General features: G+C 39.5%; 2 protein-coding genes across 2 annotated transcripts in view; one reads left to right on the top strand and one right to left on the bottom strand.

Moving 5' to 3' along the window:
* MAP7D2 (MAP7 domain containing 2) overlaps window positions 1–26,547 on the top strand; it is a gene marked incomplete at its 5' end in the record, with an annotated part of 87,514 nt that overhangs the window by 31,529 nt on the left and 29,438 nt on the right. The window contains 2 exons of the mRNA XM_082057246.1: window positions 16,413–16,490; window positions 19,783–19,946. Coding sequence (XP_081913372.1) covers window positions 16,413–16,490; window positions 19,783–19,946 — 242 coding nt within the window. The remainder of the gene's footprint in view (window positions 1–16,412; window positions 16,491–19,782; window positions 19,947–26,547) is intronic.
* LOC309441946 (uncharacterized protein) overlaps window positions 1–26,547 on the bottom strand; it is a 555,153-nt gene that overhangs the window by 516,597 nt on the left and 12,009 nt on the right. The window lies entirely within an intron of this gene.

Raw genomic sequence — 26,547 nt, 5'->3', positions numbered from 1 at the left:
TTTTGTAGGATCCAAAATAGAAATTATTTTAAATAACTGAAGGTGTTCTTGGAATGAGGAAAGTTTAGTGTTTGTCTGTGCTCTGTGGCTGTAATGTAAGTTCTGGCAGCCTGTGTGAGGCAGACAGTTTGGTTGTCTCAGTAGAGACCCTAGTGAGAAATTAAGGGCAAAGATAAGGAGTGCATTGTAAACAGACGCTCAGCTATGGAATGATTGTATGGCAAGTTTTATTGTTAAAAAATTCATAACTGAGGTACTATATGAAACTAGATCTTTCTGTCTTACTGGTTTTGTGGCATGCAAAGATGATCAAGTGGGAAAGAACATAGTTTGGGATTTAGTGTTGACATTGGGATGGGGAAAGACTATGACACACAAGTTGTTATAAGAATTAAAACAGCATTATTCTGCTTTCTTTTCTGGTGCAAAGTGAGTGCTAAGTTATAAGCTTTTGACTGTAAACACCTACGTTCTGATGCCAAATAAGCTATGTTTATTTGCAGGATCAGTCAGGTTAAAGTTATTTTATTAAAACCACAATTGTGACACATCAGAAAAGGGAAAGAGGGAGGAACAATGAACAAGAGAAAATTAAAAAGTAAATTTTAAATAGAAAACACCACTTAACCCATATACAGACTAATTTTAGTATTACAAAGTGTAAACTCACATTAGAAAAAATTAAGCTAACTGGCCTTCATCTTTCAAAATACACAATTACCTTGTATAAGTAGATCATTTAATTGCAGAATCATCATTCAGGTGTTTTCAGAATCAATTAGAATGAAGCATTGCCTGCCAAGAATATGTGACCTTCAATTTCTCACATTCACTGTGCATTTATCTCTATTGAAGAGCTTTCTTTTTATCGCAATGTACACATCGACACCAAGTGTTACTAAATGGTGTCACAGCATTAAATGAGTCTGTATGCCAAAAACCACATCTGGCTCCATGATTAGATTTGGTGCATTCAGTGTGGCATCTCCCACAGGAGAAGATTGTGAGTGTGAATTTAGCCATCATCGTCAGCCTCACGCTACTGTTCACTTATGCAAATAATTATCTTTGTGTCCTTTTAGATCCTGTTATGTTCCGTGCAAATAATTTCTTCAAGCTTATCTGTTGTCTTCCACTTTTTAGCAGAACAGTGATGTTTTGATGAACTGCAAGCACTCACAGATTCTTGTTCTGCTTTTTATAAATAACACAGAAGCAATTACCACTGAAAGTTATTATTCCATTATTGCCGGTCAGTTTATCTTGGCAGTTTTATGTCATGATACGGGATTAAGCTTCTTTTAAAGTGCTCATTTTAGATGTTACCTCTGCCTTTCTTTAAGCCTGTCAGTTTAAATGTCAGGCAATTAATTAGATGCTCTGAAAATCAGTGCAGTGTAACATCGTATCATTGTTTCCTAAGATGTTTAACCTGTGTGTTCAAATGTGGTTTTTTTGGCTATTCTATGTCCTCTGATTTTTTTAGTTGCCTTTATTTTATATTCAGGAAATAACATGTAGAAGTGGTATTGTTTTTTTCTCTGAACTATTAGGTTATTAAAAAAATAGCATGCAGATTTCTGTGGGGTTTTTTTAGCAACTTCGATAATTTACAATAAATTTTTCTTTAAGTTTTGAGTTTTCTTTTTTCCCAAGGCCGTCCTGTTGTGAGTAGCTGGGGCCTTGAAGACAGAAAACCCTTAATGATGTAAGGTCATCATACACCGAATATGCTGCATTTCTCAAGGGATGCAAACGAATAAGGACTTGGATATAGGTTTTAAGCTTCTGGCTACGATTCAAGAATTCAGTTGTCTGTATTTCTTGGGAAAAAAAAAAAAAGGCATAGAGGATCACACCTATCTGTCCAACAGATATCACCAACAATTAGCTGTTGAAGCCATCAGTCAACTTCAACCAAATTTGACAGAAGTTACAGTCTAGGAGGTGCTATATTCCAGCAAAGATGGTAGAAATATGTGATGTCATGGAATGCAGTAAGAGCTCACCCCATGTTACATGCCATCAAATTCACCACTCTCAGGAGGAAGTTGATTATGAATGTCCTGACCTCCAAGAACACCTCAAGAGAAACTTGCATCTTGATGGACACAAGAGAATCTGGTGTCTGGGCACAGCCCTGTAGGAAATGAGGCTTTTTAGTGCCTCGTAGAGTTTTTTTCCCAAGTCACTTGTTTGAAGAATCTGAGTTACCAGAAAAAAAAGATTCTGTGGGCCGCCAGATTTCCAACACTACTCTTACATACGAATGAATCTGTATGCCAAAAAACCCCCATCTGGCTGCATTACTAGATTTGATGTACTCAGTGTGGCGTCTCCCACAGGAGATGATTGTGAGTGTGAACCCAATGAGAACAGAAACTTCTTGTGCACAATGCTACAAATTCAGGTGCAAGAGCTAGTATGTTGCATTCTGGAAGCTGTATAGAGAGGCATAAGGTCTAAAATAATAAATTTTGCCTTTGAACCAAACAAACAGCTTTTCTTATACTGTGATGGAAGACCTGTGCAAGCCTTTTAATAGAGTTTGTAATTTTGGACAAATGCAAACCATATTTTTTCATTAAAACACTTTCATTTCTGCTGGTTTTGTATAATGTTTTTAAAGTGTCTGGATGTTGATACTGATAACTAACTTTAGCACTTAAGTGCCAGTGTTGGACTTTGTTCTGAATCAAGTCAGTCTTTTCCAGATGGCTGAAAGACCAGCAGAAATATTCCAAGAAACATCACTCTTTATTTGTATTTTCTTAAAAGATAATGGTTTGGGCCAGTGTCTCTGGTCTCTGAAGTAAATTCAGGTAACAGTCAAGAGAAAACACTGTGCTTGGACAGTCCGAATATATGTGCAAGTGTCTGTGTGTGTTTAAAGACTGTAAAACGATTGTGCCAAGGGCAATTCCAGCTAAGTCCCCATCCTCCTCTCCTGGTGCCTGTGGTGCTGCCCCACATGTTCCCTCCTGCATTGGGGTTCCCCAGAGCTGGGGCAGAGGCAGCCGTGTCATGGCAGCAAAAATTACGCATTATTGACTTAAATACATTTCTCAATTCCTTTCTCTTTGGGCCATGAAGGCCACAAGAGGGTGGGTGATACCTGTGCAAACTGGAGTCTCCCTTCATCCTGTGTAGTTTTGCTGTACATTGCTGCCAAAGTTTAGATGAACTTTGACAGAAAATACTGAATACAGGACACAATCTCTGTGTTTAGCAATACTTACTGCAAAGCCTAGTGACCCACTGTGTTTTAATTGGCTTTTTTCTGTTGGTGTAAGCAGGCTGTGAATCCTGGATTCAGTGTATGTGTTCATCTTTGTATATCATTTAAGCATACAGCTTAGTCACTTTGTATAGGCAGCTTTCACTTCTGTTTTATCCTTTAGTTTTAGAGATTTTTTTGTTAATCTTTGTAAAAGCTCTGAGTTATCTTCTTAGCCTGAAAAAAAAAAAACAACAACAAAAACAACACAACAAACCAGACACCAAAAAAAACCCTACCTCCCCCAAACCAAGCAAAAACCACAAACAACCACCAAAAGAACCCCACAAACAAACAAACAAACAAAAACCACCACCAACAACAAAAAAACAACCAACCAAACCCACAAAAAACCCCTTCCTCTTTTTGAGCTTGAAAAAGTCAGTGAATGCACAATCCGTGCATCTCTCTTACGTAAAAAAGTTTTGGTTTGGTAAAATAGCTTGTTCATTCTACAGGTTAAGAGCTCCATGCACAGTGTGATTTGTGTTCTCAATTTGCATAAACACATAAGATGACTTATAGTAGGAACTCAGTGAATAATCCTTTTAAGAAATTACAGATTAAACGAATACTTATGTTTTGCAGTGGTCAAATGGCAGACTTAATCTTTGTGACACTTTTTGAAGTACTGCAAATCCAATTAAATACTACTTAAGAACATAGGTTCCTGTAACGCTTTCAAGGGGTACAGAAATGATTTGCTTTATTTCGGTATCAGTCCATCTAGATACTGTCCCATGCCCTTGAAAAATCCTCTTCTGAGTACTAACTTAATTGATCTAATTCCATCCTGTCTGTTTCCACAAAATGCAAACATTGTCAGAATGAGGCAGGGTTCAGGCAAGGTGGGTGAGATACCCAGTGGGTCTCAGTGTCAGAGCTGTGACGTCTCAGTGTCCCCTTGGATTCCTTCAACAGGCTGCACCAGCCTCACGGATAAATTAGGTTGCCTGTGTCAGTGTTAAGACAATCTCTACTTTGGGCTATTTCCTAGGTATTTAGAAGCCCTGACTAATTCAGAACCTTTAACATAGTTCAGGGGTAAGAGTTGAATGAGGTTCTTGCTTTTGGAGCCTTGTCCTTTGGGGTTGGTTTGGTTTTGAACAGAGACAATTAACATTTTTCCATGCACAGTGGCTGATATTAAATAGTTGGATCAGGAAAAATCATTATAAATGATCATACAAAAATGCATTTGTTATGTACAAAAGGATGTATGCAAATAGAATATTTTTGTTCTCTTTGGTGCAGCAAGGTCCCAGCAGTGTCTTGCAGGTGGAACCGCATGCACCGAAACCTTCATGTTTGATGCTCCTTGAGAGTCAGAAGTTCACAGATAAAGGACAGGTAGAAAACTAGGCAGAAGTTGCGACAAGGGCATGTTAGGCTTTTGATGGAAGACCTAGAAGGATTAGATGCTCAGACGAGATCAAATAACTGCATAAGTGACACAGGGAGAACTTCACATTCTGGATTTAAAAGGATAAATACTCAGATGCTGTTACTAAATTGTATTATTTGTTAAGAATTGTATCTAGGAGCCAACCGGGGCATCCAAAGCAGAAGCTGTATGGAATACAATTTGGTAAACTGACCAGAAACATACTTAAAACTATATGTCCATACATAACATTATTAATATGAAGTACTTGGCATAGTATACCTACTAAAATGCAAGAAAAAAGGTTAAAGACAGGCATTTAATTGTAAAAGCTTTTCTTTCCTATGAGGGTTTACTATGCACATTCCTAGAATAAATTGTTTTGGTTTTTGTAATTGATGGCTGCTCTTCCTTTCCCATAAACAAATCCATGGGAAATATTATTAGTGTGAAGCACAGTAAAAGCAACATTTTAACTCTGACTCCTAATCATAGTCAAGTCCACAGAGGATGAAGTTCACTTGATCATGTTTGCTCTGGATTAATCAGCTTTGCTTCTTTTTTGAAGCTTTTTGACCAATCACAGGGAAAAGGTGCTTTCTACATTTGGTATTTGGCGGCTGCTTCTGTGTAGAATAATACGCTGTTTCAGTGGTGCACTAGGTAGGGGCAGAGTGAAGTGGAGGTTATTTAAGTTAGTCATTGCTGGGTGAATGCCATGTCAGTAAGTCATCAACGCCTTTTTTTTTTTTTTTGAAAGATATATATATAAAATTGTAAATGGATTCTTCTTTTGGTAAATGCTCTATGTTCACTTTGATCACCACAAAGAACAGAAACACCCTAAAGTCTTCTCGAAATCTTCAGTCATCAGTGACTTCATGATGCAGAGCAGCGTATAGTGAAAAATGAAGGCAGCGTTAAAAAGTTACTTGTACTGTCTGGGAAAACAATGTAGACATATTGTTGAAATAAATAGCATGCTGGCAACACTTTGCGTGTCTGTAGGCGTTGTTAGAAGCCACGAATGTTTTCTTGATTCTCTAAATATACTTTTTCTACAACTTGGAGCAAATCCCAAAGCTCAGATATCTATATTGCAGTTTCTATTAAATTAGACTTGAAAGAAAAAAATTAGTGAAAGGACTCTGCAGAGCCATTCCTGTACATAAATGTGCAGTAGATTGTTTAAGGTCAGTGCTACAGTGTACAAATTGCTACTTCTGAAATGCTCATTCACCAAGCCTCTGTCTCACCAGTGTGATCCCCTTATTTGTAGATAGTAACCTTGTTTTATAATTTCTTCAGTGATTATCCTCTATTTTTTTTTAATGACAATTAATAAGAATATACTGACAAATCTTCATTTTTACTCAAAATTCCAGAAGAACGCTTCCTGGCAAAAGTTGGTTTAGAAGTAAGCTGTAGTTTTGCCATGTCATGATTCTGTATGGGTACTTTGACACAGAGGTTAAGAGTTTGATTATAGGGCTTCTTTTTGTCTCTACTAATTGGCCCATCTGTAAGGGGCCTCACAGGCAGGCATGATGTATGGAGTCTGGGGGACTTCCCCCAAAACGCTGTCCTGTGACCACTGAAGTTACCTGAAATTAGAGGTTTGCAGCTGCTCAGTACCAGTGCTGTCAAAGTTTATTTTTGTACAAAAGGAGCTCTGGCAGTAGAATGGTGGAATCACCTTCCCTGGAGGTGTTTCAAAGGTGTATAGATGAGGCTCTTGGGGACATGGTTTAGTGCCAGAGTTAGGTTATGCTTGGACTTGATGATCTTAATGGTCCAACCAAAATTATTCTATAATGGACTTGAGCAGCGCACCTCACTGCCATGAGCTGGGCTGCTTGACACACGCTCCGTGCTACTGCCACGGTGGGGGAATCATCCCAACTTTCCTCTTTGCTGTGAAGCAGAATTTTACCAAGGGGTGGCACGGTGGGCTGCAGGCTGGAGGCAGCGTGCCTGCCCACTGCTGAGGGCAGCATTGCTGGGGTGGCAAGGCCAGTGACAACCAAGAGCCCGAGCATGGAGACAGGAGCTCTGCCCAGTACGCTCTTTGAGTTCTCCTGTCAGGTAAGCTGTCTGTTCTCTTCAGACAATCATATTTACAAATACGGGCTCCTGCCCCCCTTTGTCTTAAATTATAGTATCAGGTGTGGCTGCAAGGGTTTGAGTGAGTCATTGTTGCCAGTGAAAAAAAAGGCACAGTAAAAGGAGAGGAATGGTGCACCTCAGCTGCAGGTCATCTCCTTGCCCACACGGGGGCTGTGCAAGACTGCAGAGGCTGTGGAGGCATCCACAAAAGCTCTTGCCACCTGGATCTGGAAAAGCAGTTTTGTGCTTTCCCTCCACTTCTGATGTTTTCATGCACTTCAGCTGCCATTTAGGAGTGCAACATGGCAGCGAAAATTGTAAAACTACCAAAGCGAAAGATCACTGTTCAGTGCCATACACCGGCAAAGCAAATTAACTTGAATTGAAAGTGGGTTTTAATGTGCGTTTGGGGATTATGAGCTAGCTGGAGGTGGGAGAAATGGATACTTAGAGCTTCCATCTCATTTACTGATGCTAAAAATATCCAAATCTCTTAGTGAAATGCTGGTTTTCACTGAGCTCTGGGTATCTAAAACCTAGTAATAAATTTGTAACATCAGCATATGTTGATACATAAATGTATATTGCAAGTCCAGAAGCACTTTTAAGGAGGAATTGAAGTGTGCTAGGCAACAGTATAGACACAAAGCTATTGCTTCTAGTTAATTTTGGTGACAAAAGATTTTGGAAAGAAAATTAATTTATTTCATTTTGATGTGTATATTCCTAAAATGAGGTTGTTTAGGTTGAGTTCACTGAGATGGCCAAACAAATGTATGTGATCCTAAAACATTTCCTGTAGATAATTTGGGCAAAATAACTATGATTTGAGGCTTACTGTCCTACAGTGAGGCTTTTTCTTGCAAATGTCACAAGGTGAACTAGGCAGGCAGCATTTATAGAGACTCTCCTTCCAAAAAACACGTCTTCCATTTATTATGATAGCATGTGAGTGATAGATGGGACCTCTTTTCAGACTTGGGTGGGGCATTCAAGGGCTTCCTGATGCTAACAAGGTATTTCCATCTTTTCTGTATTAACAAAGTTGTTATACTGAAGTCAGTGAAACTAGTCTGTGCAAGTTAGTAAATGCATAAATCCTAAATACATGTTGGGACAATTGCTAATTCAGCAGATAAGTGCAGTGAGCAAATGACAGAAAAAAATATTTCTGTACTGGAAAAAAAAATATATCTTTCTTGTTTGTGTGTTGGTTTAGTATTTAATTTCCAGCTAGTGCCAGCTATTACTCCTTAGTGAGCCTATTTCCATTTAGCTTCAAAGTGCTAATTGATTTAGAAGCAGTGTTTGGTTTTGTTTATTCTCTTTTTTTATTCATTCCAGAATTCGTAGTCTTTCAGAAAGTTGCTGATTTGATTCCTGCACTCCCCTCCCTGCAGAGAATTTTAGGATTGTTTACTTGCTCAGGGAGCAGGTTTGAAAAGGATGGCTTTCCTTGGACACAGAGTGTGTGTGTAGAAAGAATCCATGATCAAGATAGTGTCATGAATACCTTTTGGGTTATGCTTCTCTTGTTCCACTCTCATTATAAATCTCATGTACTTAGGTATCTGAAGGGGGAAAGGGCTATGTTATTATTTTGGGTTAATATTCTTGAGGGCTCTTTCTGATAATATAATTGAAGTTGTGACCCAATCAATTTCAAAAGCCATAATTTTCATACATCTTAAGTGCACCTGCAAATTTGATTGTCTGTCTTTTACACTGAGAATTTCTACATTTACTAGAAAAAAAAAAATTTTAAAGCAAGTTGGCAGGGGGGGAAGACAGTAAAATCTCCAAACCCTAAGCCTACCAAAACCCTCTTAACCCCTGCAAAAAAAACCCTGAGCCCCCCCAGAACCCCTTCTTTAGGCTGTTTTAAAGGATAAGTCTTAAAAATCATCCATAGCTGTGATTCTGATAATGTGCGGTGTCTTTTTTTAATAAAACACCTCTGGAAATTGTCCATAAACTTAAATCATAGAGCAAATGTGTAACTTAAATTAGTTGTAGTTAGGAAAATGACTAGACATTTCGGTAACGACAATTACAAATCAATGAGACTCTTCAGGCCTTTTTTCTAATTCTTTGATCAAATTTCACAATTTTTAGTCAACTTTTTACTTTTTTATATAAATATCTTGATGCTAAATTCTGCTTCTGCTGATATTCTGCAAAAGATAAAGCTCTAGAGGCTTGCATGAGGGTAGGAGTGGCACCAATACCTGGTTGGGTCCCTACCTGCCAGGTTGCTTTGGAGCCAGCGGTAGAGCTGTGCCTGCTTCGATTCATAGAATCATGGAATCATTTTAGTTGGAAGAGACCCTTAAGAGCATCAAGTCCAACCGCTCATGCAGGAGACTTAAGTCTTTTGCCTTTAGAATGGCAAATAACTTCTGAAAACTTTCCACGCTCAAGGATTCTGTGTTACCACCAAGAAATGTTTTGAATAGAATTTGCTCTGGCTTAAATATCAGGAGGCTGTTTCATTTGTCCTTCAAATTATTTATTTTTCTTTGTATGCATGCATGAGCTTCCCTCTAGTGGATGGGTACCAGAGCAGCAGCTGTTTTGAAGCTAGTGTTAGAGCACTTAAGAACTGTTAGCTAAGGCTCTGCACATGTTTACAAGTATGAACATTTTATTTTATATTAACACCTTACAGGAGGCTATTAACAGTGGTTGCCAGTTTGTCTTCTGGAAGAGGAATAATCCCATTGCGGGATGAAAGATGTGCAATAAGCAAAAGGACACCTTTTTTCCTTCCTTTCTCCCTCCCCTGTGTGAGTCAAGAGTCTTGGAAAGTGTTATAAGTGCAGAGAAAGCAAGGGAATATGACATACTTCCTTGGAGTAAGATGGCGAGGCAGGTCTGTCTTTTATCCGTATTTACCATCTCTAAGTGTCTCTATACAGGCTTTGTTCAGTAGTGTGTCAAATCTGACATACGTGTCCACAATTTGATAGTTAGTAAACTCCACAGGTGCGTGTTTGTGTGTGTGCTACAAAGATGAACTTTTCAGTTCTTCTAAAAGTCTTTGAGAATAGTTTTTCACTTAAGCTTCATGTGAAGTTATCTGCAGTCATACAATAAACACAAAATGAATTGGAATTTGTGTGTTTACCGGCTTCTGCTATTAAAATTACTATTCATGAACAGTAAAGGTTACAGAACACAAGATTAATATTGAGGTTTTTTTATCTACTTGCATAAAAGTTCTCTTCGTGCAAAATACATATTCACCTATATAGAGACCTTTCTTTTTGAAGACAAAATTTTTCAACTGTAATAATTTTGAAAGGATTATCTGGCATCTGTATTGACAAAGGTAAGAATAGAGAGGCTTTTAAAGTAACTGCTGAACTTAGAAATGCTATATTTAAACTTCTGTCTTCATGAACATGAGTGATGCAGGGTTCATTCTGAAAAAAAATGAAGTAAAAATAAAACAACCTATGGTTAAGTTATGGCTCAATCTCTACCATTCACCTCCCTTTTTGCGCAATTTTTGTAATTACCTGCAGTAAGAAGCTGAAGGGATAGACTAGAAGGGGAGGGAGATCTACCTACAGATTCCAGATGCGTCCGGGGTCCGCTGTAGTTTGAAATACACAGCTAGAAACGTTTGTGTGTGTTAAAACTGGGAGGAAGACACTGGCAAAGTCTGGTTCAGCCTCCAGACTGCTTTCTGCCTGAGAGGTTATAGAAGCACAAGAATAAAACGGCAGTGTAGAACACACATTGACATAGTGCTGCTGCTTTCTGCGTGTTTACCATGTGGTAGCGACCTGTTCAGTTAATTATTAATCTAGTGTTATTAGTTATCTGGTGTTTTCATGAGTAAAAACATTTTGCTAATGTATCTTATCAGTACTCTGTGTGATCTTGAGAGGCATTTGCTGTGTCAGCCTGATGCTGGAGTCTCCGTGGGTCACTGTTAGGGCTGCACACAGTGTTTATACGCAAAGCCATCCCATGGAGCTGATGAGGTGTCATGGGCTCATGCAGGACTGAAAAGATCCACTTTTTACATTTTAGCAAGATTTTCCTCCCCACGCAGTAATTACGGCATTTTTGTTGCTATACGTGATCACTAAGTGACCTGTATGTACTTTATGAATCATTGTAAAGTTATTTGGCCAGCATTTTGGAGCTGATTTCCATCTTAAGTAAACATACCAGCAAGACATATTTTGCTACTCTAATCTTTGTGTAACTATGGTACACAGCTGAACTTCTTGATTCAAAGGAATAATTTGAAAATCCAGGGTGGGGATCATGAACATGAAGCAGACACTTGGTGACACTTTGTGTCCCAGCTGTTAGACCTGAGCGTGCAGGTCCCTGACAGCTTCCCTGGCCTGTCAGCCAGGCCACTTCTCAGACAATTACCCTGGGGTGCTTGAAATGTCATGGTGTTTGGCAGCTGAGTCTGCCTTTAATGATTTCATCTACTTAACATCTTTATAACAATAGATAGCCATCGTGGTATTCCTACTAGACGTAATGGAAAATGTCCCTTTTTTCTAGTTATATTTGAAATCCGGTGTGGCCAACATAAAAATAAAACTGAGTAGCTGAAAGTAGAAGAATTCTGATTCTTTGTATTTAGATTTTTGAGTGCAATACAATAAACAGTGGTGGGTTGTTTTTTTTTGTTTTGTTTTGTTTGTTTTTTTTAAATAAAGAAAACTTTAAAAAATACAGTTATCAAAAAGGAGGACAATCCACTAAAACTTACTGAACTGCAAAGCCCTTGTGTTGCTTGTGTGTTTATCTGAAAGGCCCTCAGTGATGTAGAATAATTAAAATGTAGAAAAAGTGCACTTTACTAATAGAAAGTGTCATCCCGGTACAGTCACATGCATAGTTTCATACCTTTTTTTTCCCCTGTCGGAGTATAGTCAGTAACTGAAAACTTAGAACATAATACTTTTTCATTCAGTACCCAGAGGGAAGCAGTGGCAGGTGGAAAAGATTGTTCTTCATTGTTTCAAAGAACAGTCTCAAGGGAGAGAAAGCAGGTTTTTAGGGAGCAAAACCTTGATTTTTATAGACTGAGATGATGAGATTTGAAACAACAGAGTTTGCCAGCAGAACAGTGGGTGTAAGTGCAGGGACATCTTGTGCTGAGCTGCTATATAGACCACATCTCCACACCCCTGGCAACGTCACCCTTTGGCAGAACTGCATCCAAATCAGAAGTTCCACCAACACAGCAGTGTCACTGTAGATGACACGTACTGTGTCAAAGGTCTAAAAAACTTGTATGGTGTCATTTTGAATCAGTGAAAGTCTAAATGTGTCGAACGTGGTCATGTTGGATGGCCAAAGTTCTAGGTATGTTGAAAACTGTTACGTAGAGCTGGGCTCAGATCCCCAGCTGACTTTCCTTCTGTGTTGGGGTGCCTGCTATCAAGGGCTTTGTCTGCTATATATAAATACATTGTGAAACCAAATGCCATGAGATGTTATAGAGGACAGAACTGTATATGGGTTCAATAACAAAATAGGACCAAAACCAAAAACCAACACCACCGAAAATGGAAGCCCTACCTGCTGGCAGTTACTTGGGTGCAAATTTCAGGAGAGGAGGTGTATAAGCAGCTGGCTTGTCCCTCTGAAATGTACTCTCTGCTGCCAGTAGCCAGATTGTGCTGCTCCCGTGGTTGTTTTCTCAATTAGAAACAGGATACAGATTTGAAAAGCTAGAGCTTGCCTTGTGTCTCATTGGGACAGGACAGCCTTCCTCCCTGCCTTGAGCAACCACCAAGAGGCTTACACAAGTGGCACATGGAGCAGAGCAGAGTGCGTGTGGACGTGTTGTGGCACAGTTTTGTCACTCTGCATAGGTTTACCTTGCTCATCAAAAAAGGTTGAAGCAGCAATTCACATGTCAGTTTTTACTTCTGTGAATATTTACTTCAAAGGAACATTATTGAAAGCATCCTGCAGCATTAGATAGTATATTAGCTAGTATATATCACTGCTGCGGTACTGCTGCCGTCTTTTTAACTGGTTTTAAGCTATGGTATTTTTCTTTAGAAATTCTTGTTGTAACAAAATCCCAGAGGAGCAACTGGCCCTCTTCAGTCAAAAAAATAAGGCACAGTCTCAAGGAATTAGCCCAGCAGTTAAACATGTGCCTTTCAGAGAGGGGACCCTTTGGAAAAGGAGTTTTTGGGAACAACTGGGAGATGGATTAGAAGTAGCAGGGATTTGTGTGTGTGTCGTTCCTTACAATAAAATCTTCAATGTTGTTGCTTGGGCAGTTTCCTTATTATTTTGCAGGTCTAGGAATAAAGGGTTGTTAGAGAATTTTCTGCCAGTGTCTCTTTGTATTTGTTACTCTGGTTGGCAGAGGGCACAATCAGCCTGCATTTACGTCCTGACTCTTAAACATGTCGTTTGCTGCTATATGCCTTTCTAGCTTGAGGGATCAGAGGCTTAGCTGTAAATATGAGAAAAGCTCAGGATAAAGCTGAGTATACAGAATATGAACCTGAGGTTGCTAATGACAGTGAAAGCTTTTTTGCTGAGGTGTTTTCTTTTTTATGCAAACCTTGTTCTGCCCTCTGCAGGCAGTTTGTGTTAGGAAACAGGGAGGGCGTTACGTTGTTTTCATGGTAGAGTTACTTGTGCTGGCTTGCTGTTTGCAGTCTGCTTTACCAAACAGAGTTTGAATTCCCGTTATCAAATTTCTTGCCGCAGGTAACCTATGCCTATTTAATGCATGAAGATGTGCAGTAAATACACTAATTTTAGCCTTAAAAATAATCCAAAGGCACACGTTATTACCCAGCAAGTAGTCCTTCAAAGCTGTATTTACTTTCTGAAGGCAAGCAAATTTCTGATTTTTGGCAGGCATGCTGACTCATGAAGCCAAGTACTTGCATTAAGAAATGCTATTATTGAGGATGTCTGTACTATTTTAGTGCTGCCCTTGCTGCATGCATATGCATTTGATGCCTGTACTTACTAAATTGCGAATTATTTTCCTCCCCAGTTTTTTGCACAGTGGTGTGTTATGCATGTAATGAGCAGCAATCCCATGTATTTGTTGTTTCATCTGTGATATAACCAAGTCTGGACTGCTGTTCTTCAAGACTTCAGATTATTGTTCTGTCTGCTTTCCAGTTTCAGAAGGAAATGGAGCAAGAAGCACTAATCACTTGGTTCACCACTTGAGGACGTTCATCTTATGCACTGAATAAGCAAAGGAACCTAAAAGGAAAAAATGCATAATATATATGTAAAAGGAAGCAAAGTAAGGATTGTACAGACTGCTTCAGTTCTGATACATCTTCATTTCTGAAGTGTCTGGCATTACATCCTAGATCTTCTTTTAATATTACCTGAGTGGGGCTGAGATCCAAATCCTTGAGAAAGCCAACCTGAAAAATTGTTCAGCAACTTTGGATAGCTGTGGCAGTTGTGAGCAAGTCCTGAGCTTTCAGATCTGCTTCTGACAGTTGCATTCATGAAGCAATCAAAGTAGAGACAAGTGTGCTGTAATTTTATTGACAAGCATAATGGGATGTATTTTTGTCAGTGGGTTTCACAGGTGGTTGCTGAAAGGAGAGTGATGAGTCAGTGCAGGATTTTGTGAACATAATCCATGGGCATGGACTATCTTGCTGTCCTTCTCTCCATCTCTACAGTTTATCCCCATCCTAGTTTCCATACTTCAGGTTCCACATCTCCATCTGAGTTACATCCCTTGCAGCAGAAGACCTTAGTTCCTGCCTCTACTCACCTCTTTCCCTTTTTTTAGCCTCCACTTGCTCTCAAGCTCAGTCTTCCCTCTTTGGGTTTTTGATCCAGTCTTGATTTCACCTCCTCTGCTGCTTCTAGCCTAAATTGTAGGTTTTATGCTGTTTTGACTTTCAGATTACTGAAAAACTTTCCATTGGAGCTGTAATTTAACTATGCTGTGACAACAGGATTCCCCTTCTTGGCTGCTTATTGCAGACCCCTTCAAAGTAGTTGTGAAACTTGGCTGTGGTTGCTTTTCTGAGCTTTACTCGTTGTCTCTTCTCCCTGCTTGTCAACTCTGACAATAAATGGCAGCCAAGCAAACAAGTGGACTAGGTTGGAAGTAGGATGACTCTTTGGTCATAAGTAGATATGTATTTGACCCACAAATTCTAGTGGTAATTAACCAGCTGGGGAGATATAATTGCAATTTTCCAGAGGCCTGGCTGCTGTAAGGTAGTCTCTGTGTGCAGAGGAGGATTAGAGATGGTGTTTGAAGGTGCTGCCTGGGGAGAAAGCAAGCTGTTATTCTAATGGGGGACAGCTGAGACCTGCATTTTTCGCCTGGGACCACCAAGGCTGGTTTTCAGCCTTCCTACAGAACAGTGCATTTTACAGAAAGGCACTTGCTATGCAACATCCTTGCTTGCGCACACAGGATGCCTTTGGAGAAGAGCCTGTAAATGTGGCTTCTCAGGAAGACAGTGGGGTTACAATCTAAGTAACTTTTCCACTCATATTTATCTGATGAAATTAACAAATGCAGTTCTTAGAGCAAAAGGGAGGGGGACTTAATTGTAATTCAGTGACTCAGTAGGGAGCCCAAATAATGATTGCAAAGGGTGTAAACTGTGCTGTGAGACACTGTGCCTATTTGCACTGCAGCACTGCCAAGACCCCAGGAGATCCTGAAAGCAAATAGAAAAACAAAGGTGCTGCAGGCCCCATCAGCTGTTTTAAAAGGATACTGTCCTCTAGCTGGTCCATCGAGTCACTGGCTGAAGCCTGCCAAGAGAGCACAGGCTGGTGGGCTTACCTGTGCTATTGCAGAGGGTCCATGGAAGAACCTGCCAAGGTCTGGCTGCCTGCTCCTTCCCAGGAACGCAGGCAGGTGACCCCAAGGCACCTCCTATGTCATGCTCTGCCTGCCTGCTTGAATTGCGCTTTTTGCTGGCTCACGCCATACAAAACTGCAATGTCTGGATACAGGTACAAAACATCCTTAGGCAACCTCCTCCCAAACAAGTAACCTGCATTTAGGTAGCAACTCAAGGAGGAAACAAAGTGTTTCCTACCTGGAAAAGAGGGCAGGAGGGCTGCTGCCTCCCTGGCCTCATCCAGCACTAATTGCTGGTTGCCGAGATGAGCTGGTGCTGGTGGTTTCCTGTGGGCAAGGGGAGCTCTGGGGCTGTGTTAAGCCATAAATAACAAAGGCTGGGACTCCATATAGCATTAAACTGTAAGAGCACTGCGTATGACTTTTACTGCTTTCCCGAACTACCTTTGCCTTTTTTTTAGCCAAAAACTTCAAAGATGTGGTTATTAACAAATATGAGTACGTGTTAATTGCATCCTTATGGTTTTCCCCAAGAAAACTTCAAGTTCTAAGACAAGCACTGGCAGCATGCTTGTTTGCGCTGAGAAGAGGAGTCAGGCATTTACATTGAAGAACTGTGCTTGGAGTCCAGCAGTAGGTAGGAGACTCTGCTCAAGATGGATCTGAATCCCAGCTTGTTAACCCACCTGCATACAACTGCAAAATCATTTTTGTTGTTGGAGTTGTTAAATGCAGTAGTTACGACTTATTTTCGGTGGCTTTTTTTAGTTCTTTTAGATACTTTAGTTTTACTGAGACCTTTTTTTTTTTTCCTCTCTCTCTGATTTCAGCCATTGATGGATTTCTGAAAACAGATGAAAGACAAAGACTGGCAAAGGAGAGAAGAGAAGAAAGGGAGAAATACCTTGGTAAGATTGCAGGAGGTGTATGTATTATTTATGTATATGTGTTAATAAGCTTAAGTTACTAACACAACATTTTTTTTCTGTTCTGAATTTTAAATTTGTCGTTCAGTGTGTTCCTAGTCTTTTGCTTGTATTACTACTTCTAAATTAAATTATAAAAAACAAATTAATTGATGTCGTCTTTGATTTCCATTTGAGTATTTAAGATTCTGTAGTTAAAAGCTGACTTTCTTCTTTGGTGTATGTACTTTTGAATACAAGTTTATATGTAAGATATTGACTGCTGGGATTCCAATTTGTAAAAATACCGAATAAGCCTTGAGTAATACCCAAAGTGATATGAAGGATAATCTGGTGAAACAGCCTCAATTTTAGTCTATTAAATTTTAGCCATATTAAAAGATATTATACAGTTGTTAAGTATGGCATAAAGCAGACACTTTCCTGTAAGTTTTAAAATTATTAATCTTTCAAGAGAATGAAATAAATTGATTCATTTCCTGAATGACATAAGCATTGATTTTTGAGTTTTAATAACAGTTGTTTTCAATCTACTGATACTTCCAAATACCTACAGGGAAAGGTTGAGGAAATTTTGCAAGTTTGTTTATATATATACATAGAGAGAGAGAGAGTATCCGTATATTCAGTTAATTTATATATATGCATATACATATATATGAATGAAATAAACTTTTCGATGTTGTGTTGGACTTTCTATATGTACATATATGTATATAAAATGTTGAACAGGTAATTTCATTTTTCCTCAGTGTAGTAACAAGAAATGCCAGCAGCACTGTTTCTTAAGGTTCCCTGACAATACTTGTCAGAAGGAATTTTTAGTGTCCTATGATTTTGTAAAATGTAAGTTAGGCATATATTTTGAGGAAATTAGAACTAAACCAGTGTGGACACCTGGGAAAAGAATCATAGGGAACGCTGTTTTTCTTGCAATAAATAAATTGTTGACCACTTCTTGACAGAACCTGAGGCTTGAGACCAGACAGTTGACACTGTTTAGTACTGTGAGTGTGGTGAGCAAGATTCTTTTTGGTACTTCCTGTGAAAATTTGCTGGTGTTTAATCTCCCTAGAGGTTCTGTCTATGTGGAGCATGCACCAGCTTACATCTCTTCCAGCTCTACTCAGTCCAGACTCTCTCTTCTTTTGTCTTGGTTATCCTTTCTTTGCTGGTTCCCAAGGAAGTGACATGATGAGTAGATTGGAAAGGACTTGGAATTACAAAGCAGAAGAGCAGATGAGAGGAAAACTGAAAGCTCGAGAATCTGGGAGTGATTGCTCCAGGGCATTTGAAAGTTGTTGGCTCCAGTTCTTGTCTCCAGATACCATATGTGCTTTTTGGAAACATACTTTTTTAGGGTTATGACCATTTCTAGAATGGGAAGCTCTGGGTTTTGGCTACAGCAGCTGTTTGGCAAATTTTTGTTGAAGTTTAGAAAAAAGCAACAAGTTCCCCAGAAGAACTGACCTTTATGCAGCCAGCAGGTACTTTGCAGCAATACAGAATAACCTTTTAATCAAAGCCCAAACTCAGTAATCAGTGGTTTAGTATCTAAATTAAGGAGCAAAAATTGTATGTATGTCTGTGATGACAGAATGGTTTGCTTCTCTGTCCAGAATCAATCGCAGGTTTCACCTACTTACTCAAAAGGTAATCTTAGCATAATCTCTGGACACTTCACTTTATTTTTATTATTTATCAACTCCAGCATGCTGTTTTCACCTGCTCTAACTGACATGGCTAGTAGTCTTCAACAGTTAGTGACTGGTCACTTGTCTTCCACTGTCTCTGAGGTAATTCTTTGTGTTGACAAGTCTCGTTCTTCATGCTTACAAGTCCAGGCTCACCTGCAACACCAACACCCCTCTCTTACTGCCCTTTTCTGTGGGGTGGAGGAAGAAACAACAAGTTCCCATAAAGCAAAAGGGGAAGACAACATCAACCATTTTTTAAAAAAAGAATAAGGTAGAAGGTCATCTGTAAAGCAGGTTGGATGTGAGGAAGAAGTATCTTGGGAAGATCCAGTATTCGAGGAAAAGAAATGCAACTGTTGGAGAAGGATCTGGTGTTGGGGTTCACTCTGGCTTTAAACCTGGGACTTGAGGATGGAGTGGGGCTGGAAGGGACTGAAGGTCACAGCTGTGGTTGAACCTGAGAGCAGGAGCTGTGGGGAAAAGGCTGATCTGAGAAGAGGGACTTGAGATGACTGGGCAAGAGCATAGGACTGATGGGAGGATGCTGAGAGAGAGTTAGAAGAGCAAATATTTGCTGTCCAAGGAAACAGGAACTGGAAAAGCAGACTGAAGGTGAATAGGTGAGCAGGATGAAGGACTAGCTCTTATATAAACAATGTTAATTCTGGCCCTCCCTAACTTTCAAGTTCTTAGCCTGGCAACTGTGAGAAAATTCCTTCTTTGATATTGGCTGTACGTGTGTTGGTATGTGACATTACAGGCTTGTGTGTGTACAGGCATGCTTATTGAACTCCTCTTTCCTGCCTTTTTATGGCATACACTTGCATGAAAAGAGGATTTTTTCCTTGTGATTTGTCACAGTGACTTCTGCAACTTGTTACCGTATATAAACCTGAAGCAACAGTCCTTTGTGTAGTGTTGCAGTCTGAATTTCTGTAACAACAAGCTAACGTGTCATGAAGATTGAAACTCCAGTTGGAATAAACAACTGGGCAAGCCCTCAATAATAAAAGTAATTTTTTTTTCATGCAAAGAGGCAGAAGTGGATAACAATGTAGTGCCAAATTATGAACAGAATAGTGTTATTTTCAAAACTTAATAGAAAACTTAGCATATGTTTGTGTTTTTTTCATGTATTTATTTTGGAGGCAGCCCCATAATGAGAAGCAAGTTTAAAGAAATTCCAAGGGCTTTTGCTTCAGCATGTATAACTGATTCACTTTAAAACCTATTAGGAACATTTGTTATGTCTTAAAAAAACAATTTGGCTTTATGCTATAGAGGGATTTGAAACATAAACAAAAGAGCTTTTAACTCTTCTCTATACTGTTTTTACATAGGTAAGGGGCACAAACTGTCACCTTGTGCACAAAGGTCTTACCTGTTTATTTACTGAGTAAATCACTTAGATTTGCTAATCATTCCAGCACTTGCGTGCGCTATATTTTTGATCTGAGTGGATTAAAAACCTATATACTTGTATTTGTTGTTTTACTCTATCATTTCATGTTATCTAATCATTTTAAAGCAGGAAAAAAACTTGCAGAAAATAAAACGCAACTTTTTCTCTGCCTAAGCTGCTAGGGAACAGCAGATACTGGAGAAGGAGAGAAGAGCAAAACTTCAATATGAAAAGCAAATCGAGGAGCGATGGAGAAGGCTGGAGGAGCAGAGGCTGAGAGAGGAGCAGAAGAGAGCAGCTGTTGAAGAAAAACGGAGACAAAAGCTTAAAGAGGAGGAGGTAAAGTCCACTGGGAGATGTATGGCAGAGCAACTCTGTATGGTAGCATTAAACATAGCTGAATATTGACATGCATTAAACATTAATTTTTTATATTTTTTTTTTTTTTTGTCCCAGAGATGTGTGGGTATTTCTGTGGAAACTGCAAACACACATCACCACAACTATAAATACTCTACTACTGCTGGTACATCAAAAACACTTTCCAAAGGTTTTTTTCTTGTCTCTCGACTTTTGTCTGATCTCACAGAATAGTCATCTACCTGTGCTAACATATCTGGGACTCTGGCTGTCAGGCGATAAAGCACTAGCTATCAAGAAGGTAGCTTTTGAAGATGAGTGTTTCCATAAAAGGGCAAGAATTTTCTTACTGTTTTGTTTACTGTCCATGAAACTGAAATAATGTTTATTAAAATGTTTTGATTTGGTTTTCCTCAGTGACATAAAATCAGAATTTATTACTTAAAGCAGTGAAGAATCTCGGCTGGTTTAAAATTCTAGCACAGAAAAGAATTTATCAGATATCTTTTGAACCATCTTCATATTCTTCCTCTCTGCTCTCCCTGCTGAGATCATTTAGTTTTCTTTTTTGCTCTAGTGATTCCAATTTCTGATGCAGATCTCTGAATGCAGTGTGTGTGTCTCTCTGCATGACATTCTGTAGAAAACACTAGCATTGCTACTGCAACTGATAAAGAATTAATGATTTTTGGAAAAGGGGCAGTGGTTTAAAATAAAAAAGCCAAGAGAAGATATTTCTCTAGTTCTTAGATAAAAAGGCTCAGATGGGCTCAGTTATTAACCTTCTTTTTTTTTTCTGCCTCCCATCTTTTGATCATGATGTCTTTGTAAAAGTGATAAACCACTTCTGTATGGGATCAAAATAACATACTGCTGTCCATTGACATTTTTTTTGAGTTTTCACTTTAACCTGAAGATTATATCCTGCCATTCCTCTTTAAATGGTAACGTACTGATTGAGGCTTCTGCATAATAGCTGAGAATTAATTTTAAAATATTTTGTCATGTAGTTTTTTTCAAATATTGGTAAGAAAAATGGCAAAAACAGAAACAAAGGGTAGGCAGTCCCTCTCCTTCTGTGTTATAACATCATTGATCTGACGTCCTCCTTCCTGAATATTTCCTGTTGTAATAACCTTTTGCAGCTAAACAAAACTGATCCTCTTTATGGGGGATTGTAAGGAAAAGTGATAAGTAAGTACAAAAACTTCCAAAACCTTGTCCTCAAAATTTGCACCAGAGGCAGGAGGTGTGAGAAGGGTGAGCAACTGCCTACTTTCCCTGCTTGCATGGTTTGCCTGTGCTGGAGAGATCAGAACAGGGTCGGCAGACGTAAGAGAGGCTGAGCCAGGTCAGACCCAAAAGTCTGTTCAGTAGGGACCAATCTCCTCTCATGGCCTCCTGCACTTGCCCAGAGATGGACACGAGAAGAGGCTGAGCACACAGCAATGTTTCTCCCAAGCATCAGCAAGCCTGTTACAGCTCCCCAACACCCTGTACATGTGGTGGAAGACTTCTCTAATGGCTTGCTGCCTCTGAGTGTTTGGTCATAATACAAATACCACTCCTAGCTCTGCTCACTGAGCTGGTCCTTCAAGTTTAAACTGCCCAAAACCTTTTGACAGCCAAGGCAGGCCTAAGGCTGGCTCATTTCCCTTTCCTTTCCTCCCTCCCCCCAGGCTGAGGAACCTGAGGGAAGGTACGTAGGCAGGAGGACAGGAGAGGATGCTTGTTTGGGGATGAATTAGACCTGGTGGGAAGAAAAATACAGGAGCCTCTGAAAGAGGAGAGGGTGCACAGGGGAATAATTTGTAGAGCAGGGGAGGATGAGTGAAGAAGGAAATTGGGAAAAGAAGACACCATCACCTCCTGGCTTCCCTTCATGGTTAATTGTCATCCCTGCATTTCTTGAATTCCACTTGAATTCTACTAAAGGATCTGCCACATCCCACCTCCCCAGCTCTTCTGATGAACTCAAACCCCATATGTGTAGTAGCAGTGGAGGTCTGAGTAAGGATGGTGATGAAGTTGCAGCTCCCTGGGCATTGCGGGTTGCTCACTGCTCCTGAGTCATTCTGGACATTTGAGGCCTTCTTTACTGGAAGAGCTTTGAACCTGCATTTCCCACATGTGTGTTTGGGGCGAGGGGGTGCCCTAGCCTGTGAGTCAGTGTATTGCAGCGTGTCCTCAGTGTTTCTCCTTTTAACACTGGCTTACACTGGATGGGGACTGGAGCACTCATTTTACCTGCTCATCAGGTGTCTGAAGTACCAAGTAGACAGATTTTCTTCCTTGCTTTCTGCCTTATTGGTTATCTTTTATATCTTCCTTAAGTTTTTTTTTCTTTGCTTTTTACCACTGCAGAAGGCAGTGCATATTTGTGATAGGAACGGGTTATATAAGTCTCTCTCTCGAAAATGCTGCATCTGTAAGAGTTTTAGAGAGATTAATCGCTCTTAAACTGTGGGGCTTGTTCATCCAGGCATCCTCTGCTTGGCTGTTTTGCATGCAAAGGACTTCTCAAAGAGGAGGTGGCTAAAGTTCAGTTTATTTTACTTACCTTTTCCCCTCTACAGTGCCAGGTAAGAGGTGGTGATTGTGACAGTCTGTGTTGATGGGAATGGAGGTGTTCTGGCAGAGTTCTCTGGGGCAGCTGGAGCTTGTTGCAGAGCACAGGAATTCCTAAGACAGGAACCAAATAAATTTGTCTGAAAATCATCCTGCGTGCATTGACTGCACCTTTCTTATCTGTAGAGGTCTTCCTTCAATAGCACCACCCTGCCCTCCATATTACCTTTAAAGCTGCCTTCTTCCTTTAATAATAAGCAGTCCCTGAGACTTGAGTAAAGACACGTTGTTGTTCAACAGGAGCTATTTAACACTTGCCTTTTACAGTAAGTAGCCAGTAGCTTTAGGACTTGATAAAAACAAAGCCAATCCTCGTTCAGTTAAAATAATTTTTTCCCTTTCTCTATCTTGAGCTTCCATGCAACGTGGAAGTACATTGCAAGTAAATGTCTAGCTGTGCACAGGGTATTGGCAAGTCTCTGTAGAAGCTGTGTTCTTAAGCGCTTGTATTCCATGAGACAACATGAGCATCACCTGTATGAGCCAGGTCAAGGATACTACTATGAATAAAAGCAGGAACATCCATCTAGTCAAATATCCATTTTTAATAAAACCATCAGATTTCTTTTAAAAGAAATTTGATAAAATTAGTACTGATCCTACCAATATATTAATGTTTAAATGAACCACTACTGGTAGACAGCATAAAATCTAATCCAGCACTCAAACTTGAAAGATGGATGTAACAACTGCTAAATGGAAAAGAATATCCTGCAGCACTGGAGAGATTGTTTTGGTGCACATGAACTATTTGTTAACATTTGTAAAAAGTATGCACTTAAACACAAGAGAGTGAAAAACTCTCAGGGTGCTATAGTGTTAATTACTATATTACAATTCAAAGTTAATTACTTTTTCAGTCATGATATATGGAAATAGTAACTGCTTTCCAAACACATTTTGGAAATTCAAATTCTGACTGGAATTCAGTTGCACAAGTAATACAAAAATTTTGCTCCAAACTGTTTGAGACTCCTAGGCAAGCAGTCTCTCAATTTTTCGTGTGATGGACACGAGCAAAATTTAGTCCTTTTTCAAACACTGACCATCCTCTGCTCCCCCTGCTGTTACTGGCTGCTGCAGCAGCTCCCTGTGCACCATAATGCAGAGCCTGCATTTGTCCGGTGTTCTTTGGTGCACACACCCTTAATAAGTCTTCCCTTTCTACACACCCATAATTGTAATTGGTTGAGAATAGAAATGAATTCTATTCAGGAGGGTAGTTAATTTTTAAGAAACTGTATTGCTTTTGCATTCTTTAAATAGAAAATAACAGAACTCTTCTGTTGCTATGTGGAAGAGCCACTCAAAAGATGAAGCCAACTGATAACATCAGGGAACAGTGAGTTACTTACATACAGTGCTGATGAACATACAAAGTGAAGAGAAAGAGGCTTTTTGGGCTCTGTTAGGTGTTTGTATTATAGGTATAGTGTAGATTGTTTCAGAATTATTTGCACAAATTATTTTACATCATAATACCTGTAAAATGAGTTTTTTGCTTGTTTTCACATCTATGTCATGTTTTATATAAAGAAAAGTAAAGCACTTCAGTCAAATTACTTGTATTCTCATTGGCCTTTGGGTTTGTTTGGTTTTGGTTTGTGTTTTTTTTAATTCAGGCAGTGCTTAGTCTGAGGAAAAACTGAATGAATAACTGGATTTTGGAAAGTAACATGCATATTTTAGATATTAGTGGTAGATGGCTCTCAGTTTATGGTTGTATTCATTCTTAATTTAACCTACATGCAAAGCTTGTACATTACAGTTTTTTTTTGAGGAAGCTCATTCTATCTTTAGTGCAGAGATTATTTCTTCTCTCTGTAGCTGTTAAGACTTCCTAAATGAGGATATGTTTTTGAGAAGGTACTTAATCTGTAACATAGACTGAATGGTTTTGCATGTTGTTTGGTGATGCAGGAATGCTTCATCTTGCTGTTTAGTTTTCATCACAGGCTAAATTATTAATGTATGAGTTGTTTACGCTATGTTTCCTTGTGTCTTATTGTTTTCTTTGGCTTTTTAGTTTTGTGCTAACTTAATGTTTTTTAAATAGCAATCCTTTCTTTGTGGAAAGAGGCCTTCATATCTGAGCAATATCTGCAGGGTTTCATGAGGTTTAATAATTATGTTCTATAGTGCTTTAATGAAAGACTCTTTGCAAATGAAAAGGAATCATCCTCTCCACATCATGTAATTGAAGATTTCAACCTCAGATTGTAGGTAGTGTGGGCTTTCAAATATACGTGGAGAATCTTTTAATTTCTTTAATCTATTTTATCATGCTTTTTCTTCTTAAAACAGTGCTTTTGTAGTAGGTAGTATAAGGTGGTTTGCAAACTACAGAATATTGCTGGTCCTTGCTCCAAGCAGCATTTAAAAAGAAAGGGGGGGGGGGGGGGGGCAAACATAAATCACCTGGATAATTGAAAATTGACTTCTTTCATCTTATCTGTTTTGATTAATGGCTAACAATATTCATTAGATATGGAAGGAAAGAAAGCAAGCTTCTATGTAAGTGTATGCTTCATTGAGGAAGAAATGGGAGGGTGATATTCCTTTGTAAAGAGTGTGGGTAGCAAGGTATATTGGGGAAGGATGCATAGTAGAAGAAAATAATAAAATGAAGCAGACTGCAGAGGAGAACTGGTGATGAAATAGGAGGCGAGGCTTGGAAAGAGTAAGTACAGAAAAGATACTCAAACAGAATTAAATTAATTTTAGGAGGTGGGAAGTTAAAAGCAAAAAGTGCAAACTTGAAATGCAAAGCCAGCACACACAGGTTTTAAACGTGAAAATTACATCAAGTTGCAAGAGAAGAAAGACTGTAGCAAACTAAATCAGAGGGTAGTGACTTTGGGTTCCAGAGTCTGGAGCTTTCTTTTCTTGCCCGAAGTATAGACAAGAAGTGGTAGAGTTTTTCTGTGCTGTTGCAGAAGAGGTTGTGCTTGAGCTTTGTGATGCATCGTGTGTTTGCTCTGTAGGGAGAAAAAGGAGGAAAGGCAGAGAGAGCATTTGCATGCCTGGCTGGACACTGATGGCACTGCCTAGAGGGAAGGGGGAAGAAAAGGGGGAGGAAGGGCGGGGAAGCAGCTGCCGGCTTTCAGTGGTCTTTGCATGATGTTGTCTGATAGACTGTGAGCTAAAGATGTAGAAGGGAGACAAAAGTGAAGTGAGAGCTCAAAATGCATGACCAAAAGATCATCTTCATGGACATGGCAGCAGAAATTGTAGCAATAGGGTGGGTCACCTGGCCAAAAGGTAACAGGGACGGGACAGCTGGGAGGGATAGGAAGGATATGCAAGAATTACCTTTTTTTACTCTTTGTTTAGAGGGTAATATAATGGAATTCTTTGTGGTACAAGTGGTTTCTAATAAAATTAAGAGAGGAGCGCTTAAAGACAAATGGTAGTGGCTTGCTGTTGAAAATGATGGATAATAGCAGGGTTAGATGAGGTGGAAAAAATTAGGTTCAAAGTAAATTACCCAAAGTCATGGAGGTAAAAGAGATTCTTCCAAGACGTGAAAGAGATAAAAGTATATTGCAGATAACCAGAAGATGATGAGAGGGCATCTGGTTTTGTAGAAAGCCAGTCACCATAGGCAGAGCCCCAGGAAGGTAATGCAAAGTTTACTGGTACATGTGTAGAAGTTCCAGGCATGGTAGTGACTGGAGGTGCCTGATGTTAGGGTCTGATCTGCTGAAGGAGCTACCTGAGAGACAATAGGCTCAACATCAGTGCAGAGACTGAAGGAGACCTGCTTGAACAGAGACTGAACAAAGTCATGAATCAGTGAGAGAAAGTGATCTGGCCAAGAGATGCAGGAGAGGCTTTCCATGCAGTTGATCTATCAAGAGATATTAGACACAGACCAGAGGATTGGTAGAAATTGAAGGAGATATGATGTAATTGCAGAAAACTGCAGGATCGAGAGTCAGAAGTAGATGGA

Source organism: Streptopelia decaocto (genome assembly GCF_964273445.1).
Source record: "Streptopelia decaocto genome assembly, chromosome: 1".
Lineage (NCBI taxonomy): Eukaryota > Metazoa > Chordata > Aves > Columbiformes > Columbidae > Streptopelia > Streptopelia decaocto.
Note: the sequence above shows the minus strand (reverse complement) of the source record. Positions and strands in the feature narration are given on the sequence as shown.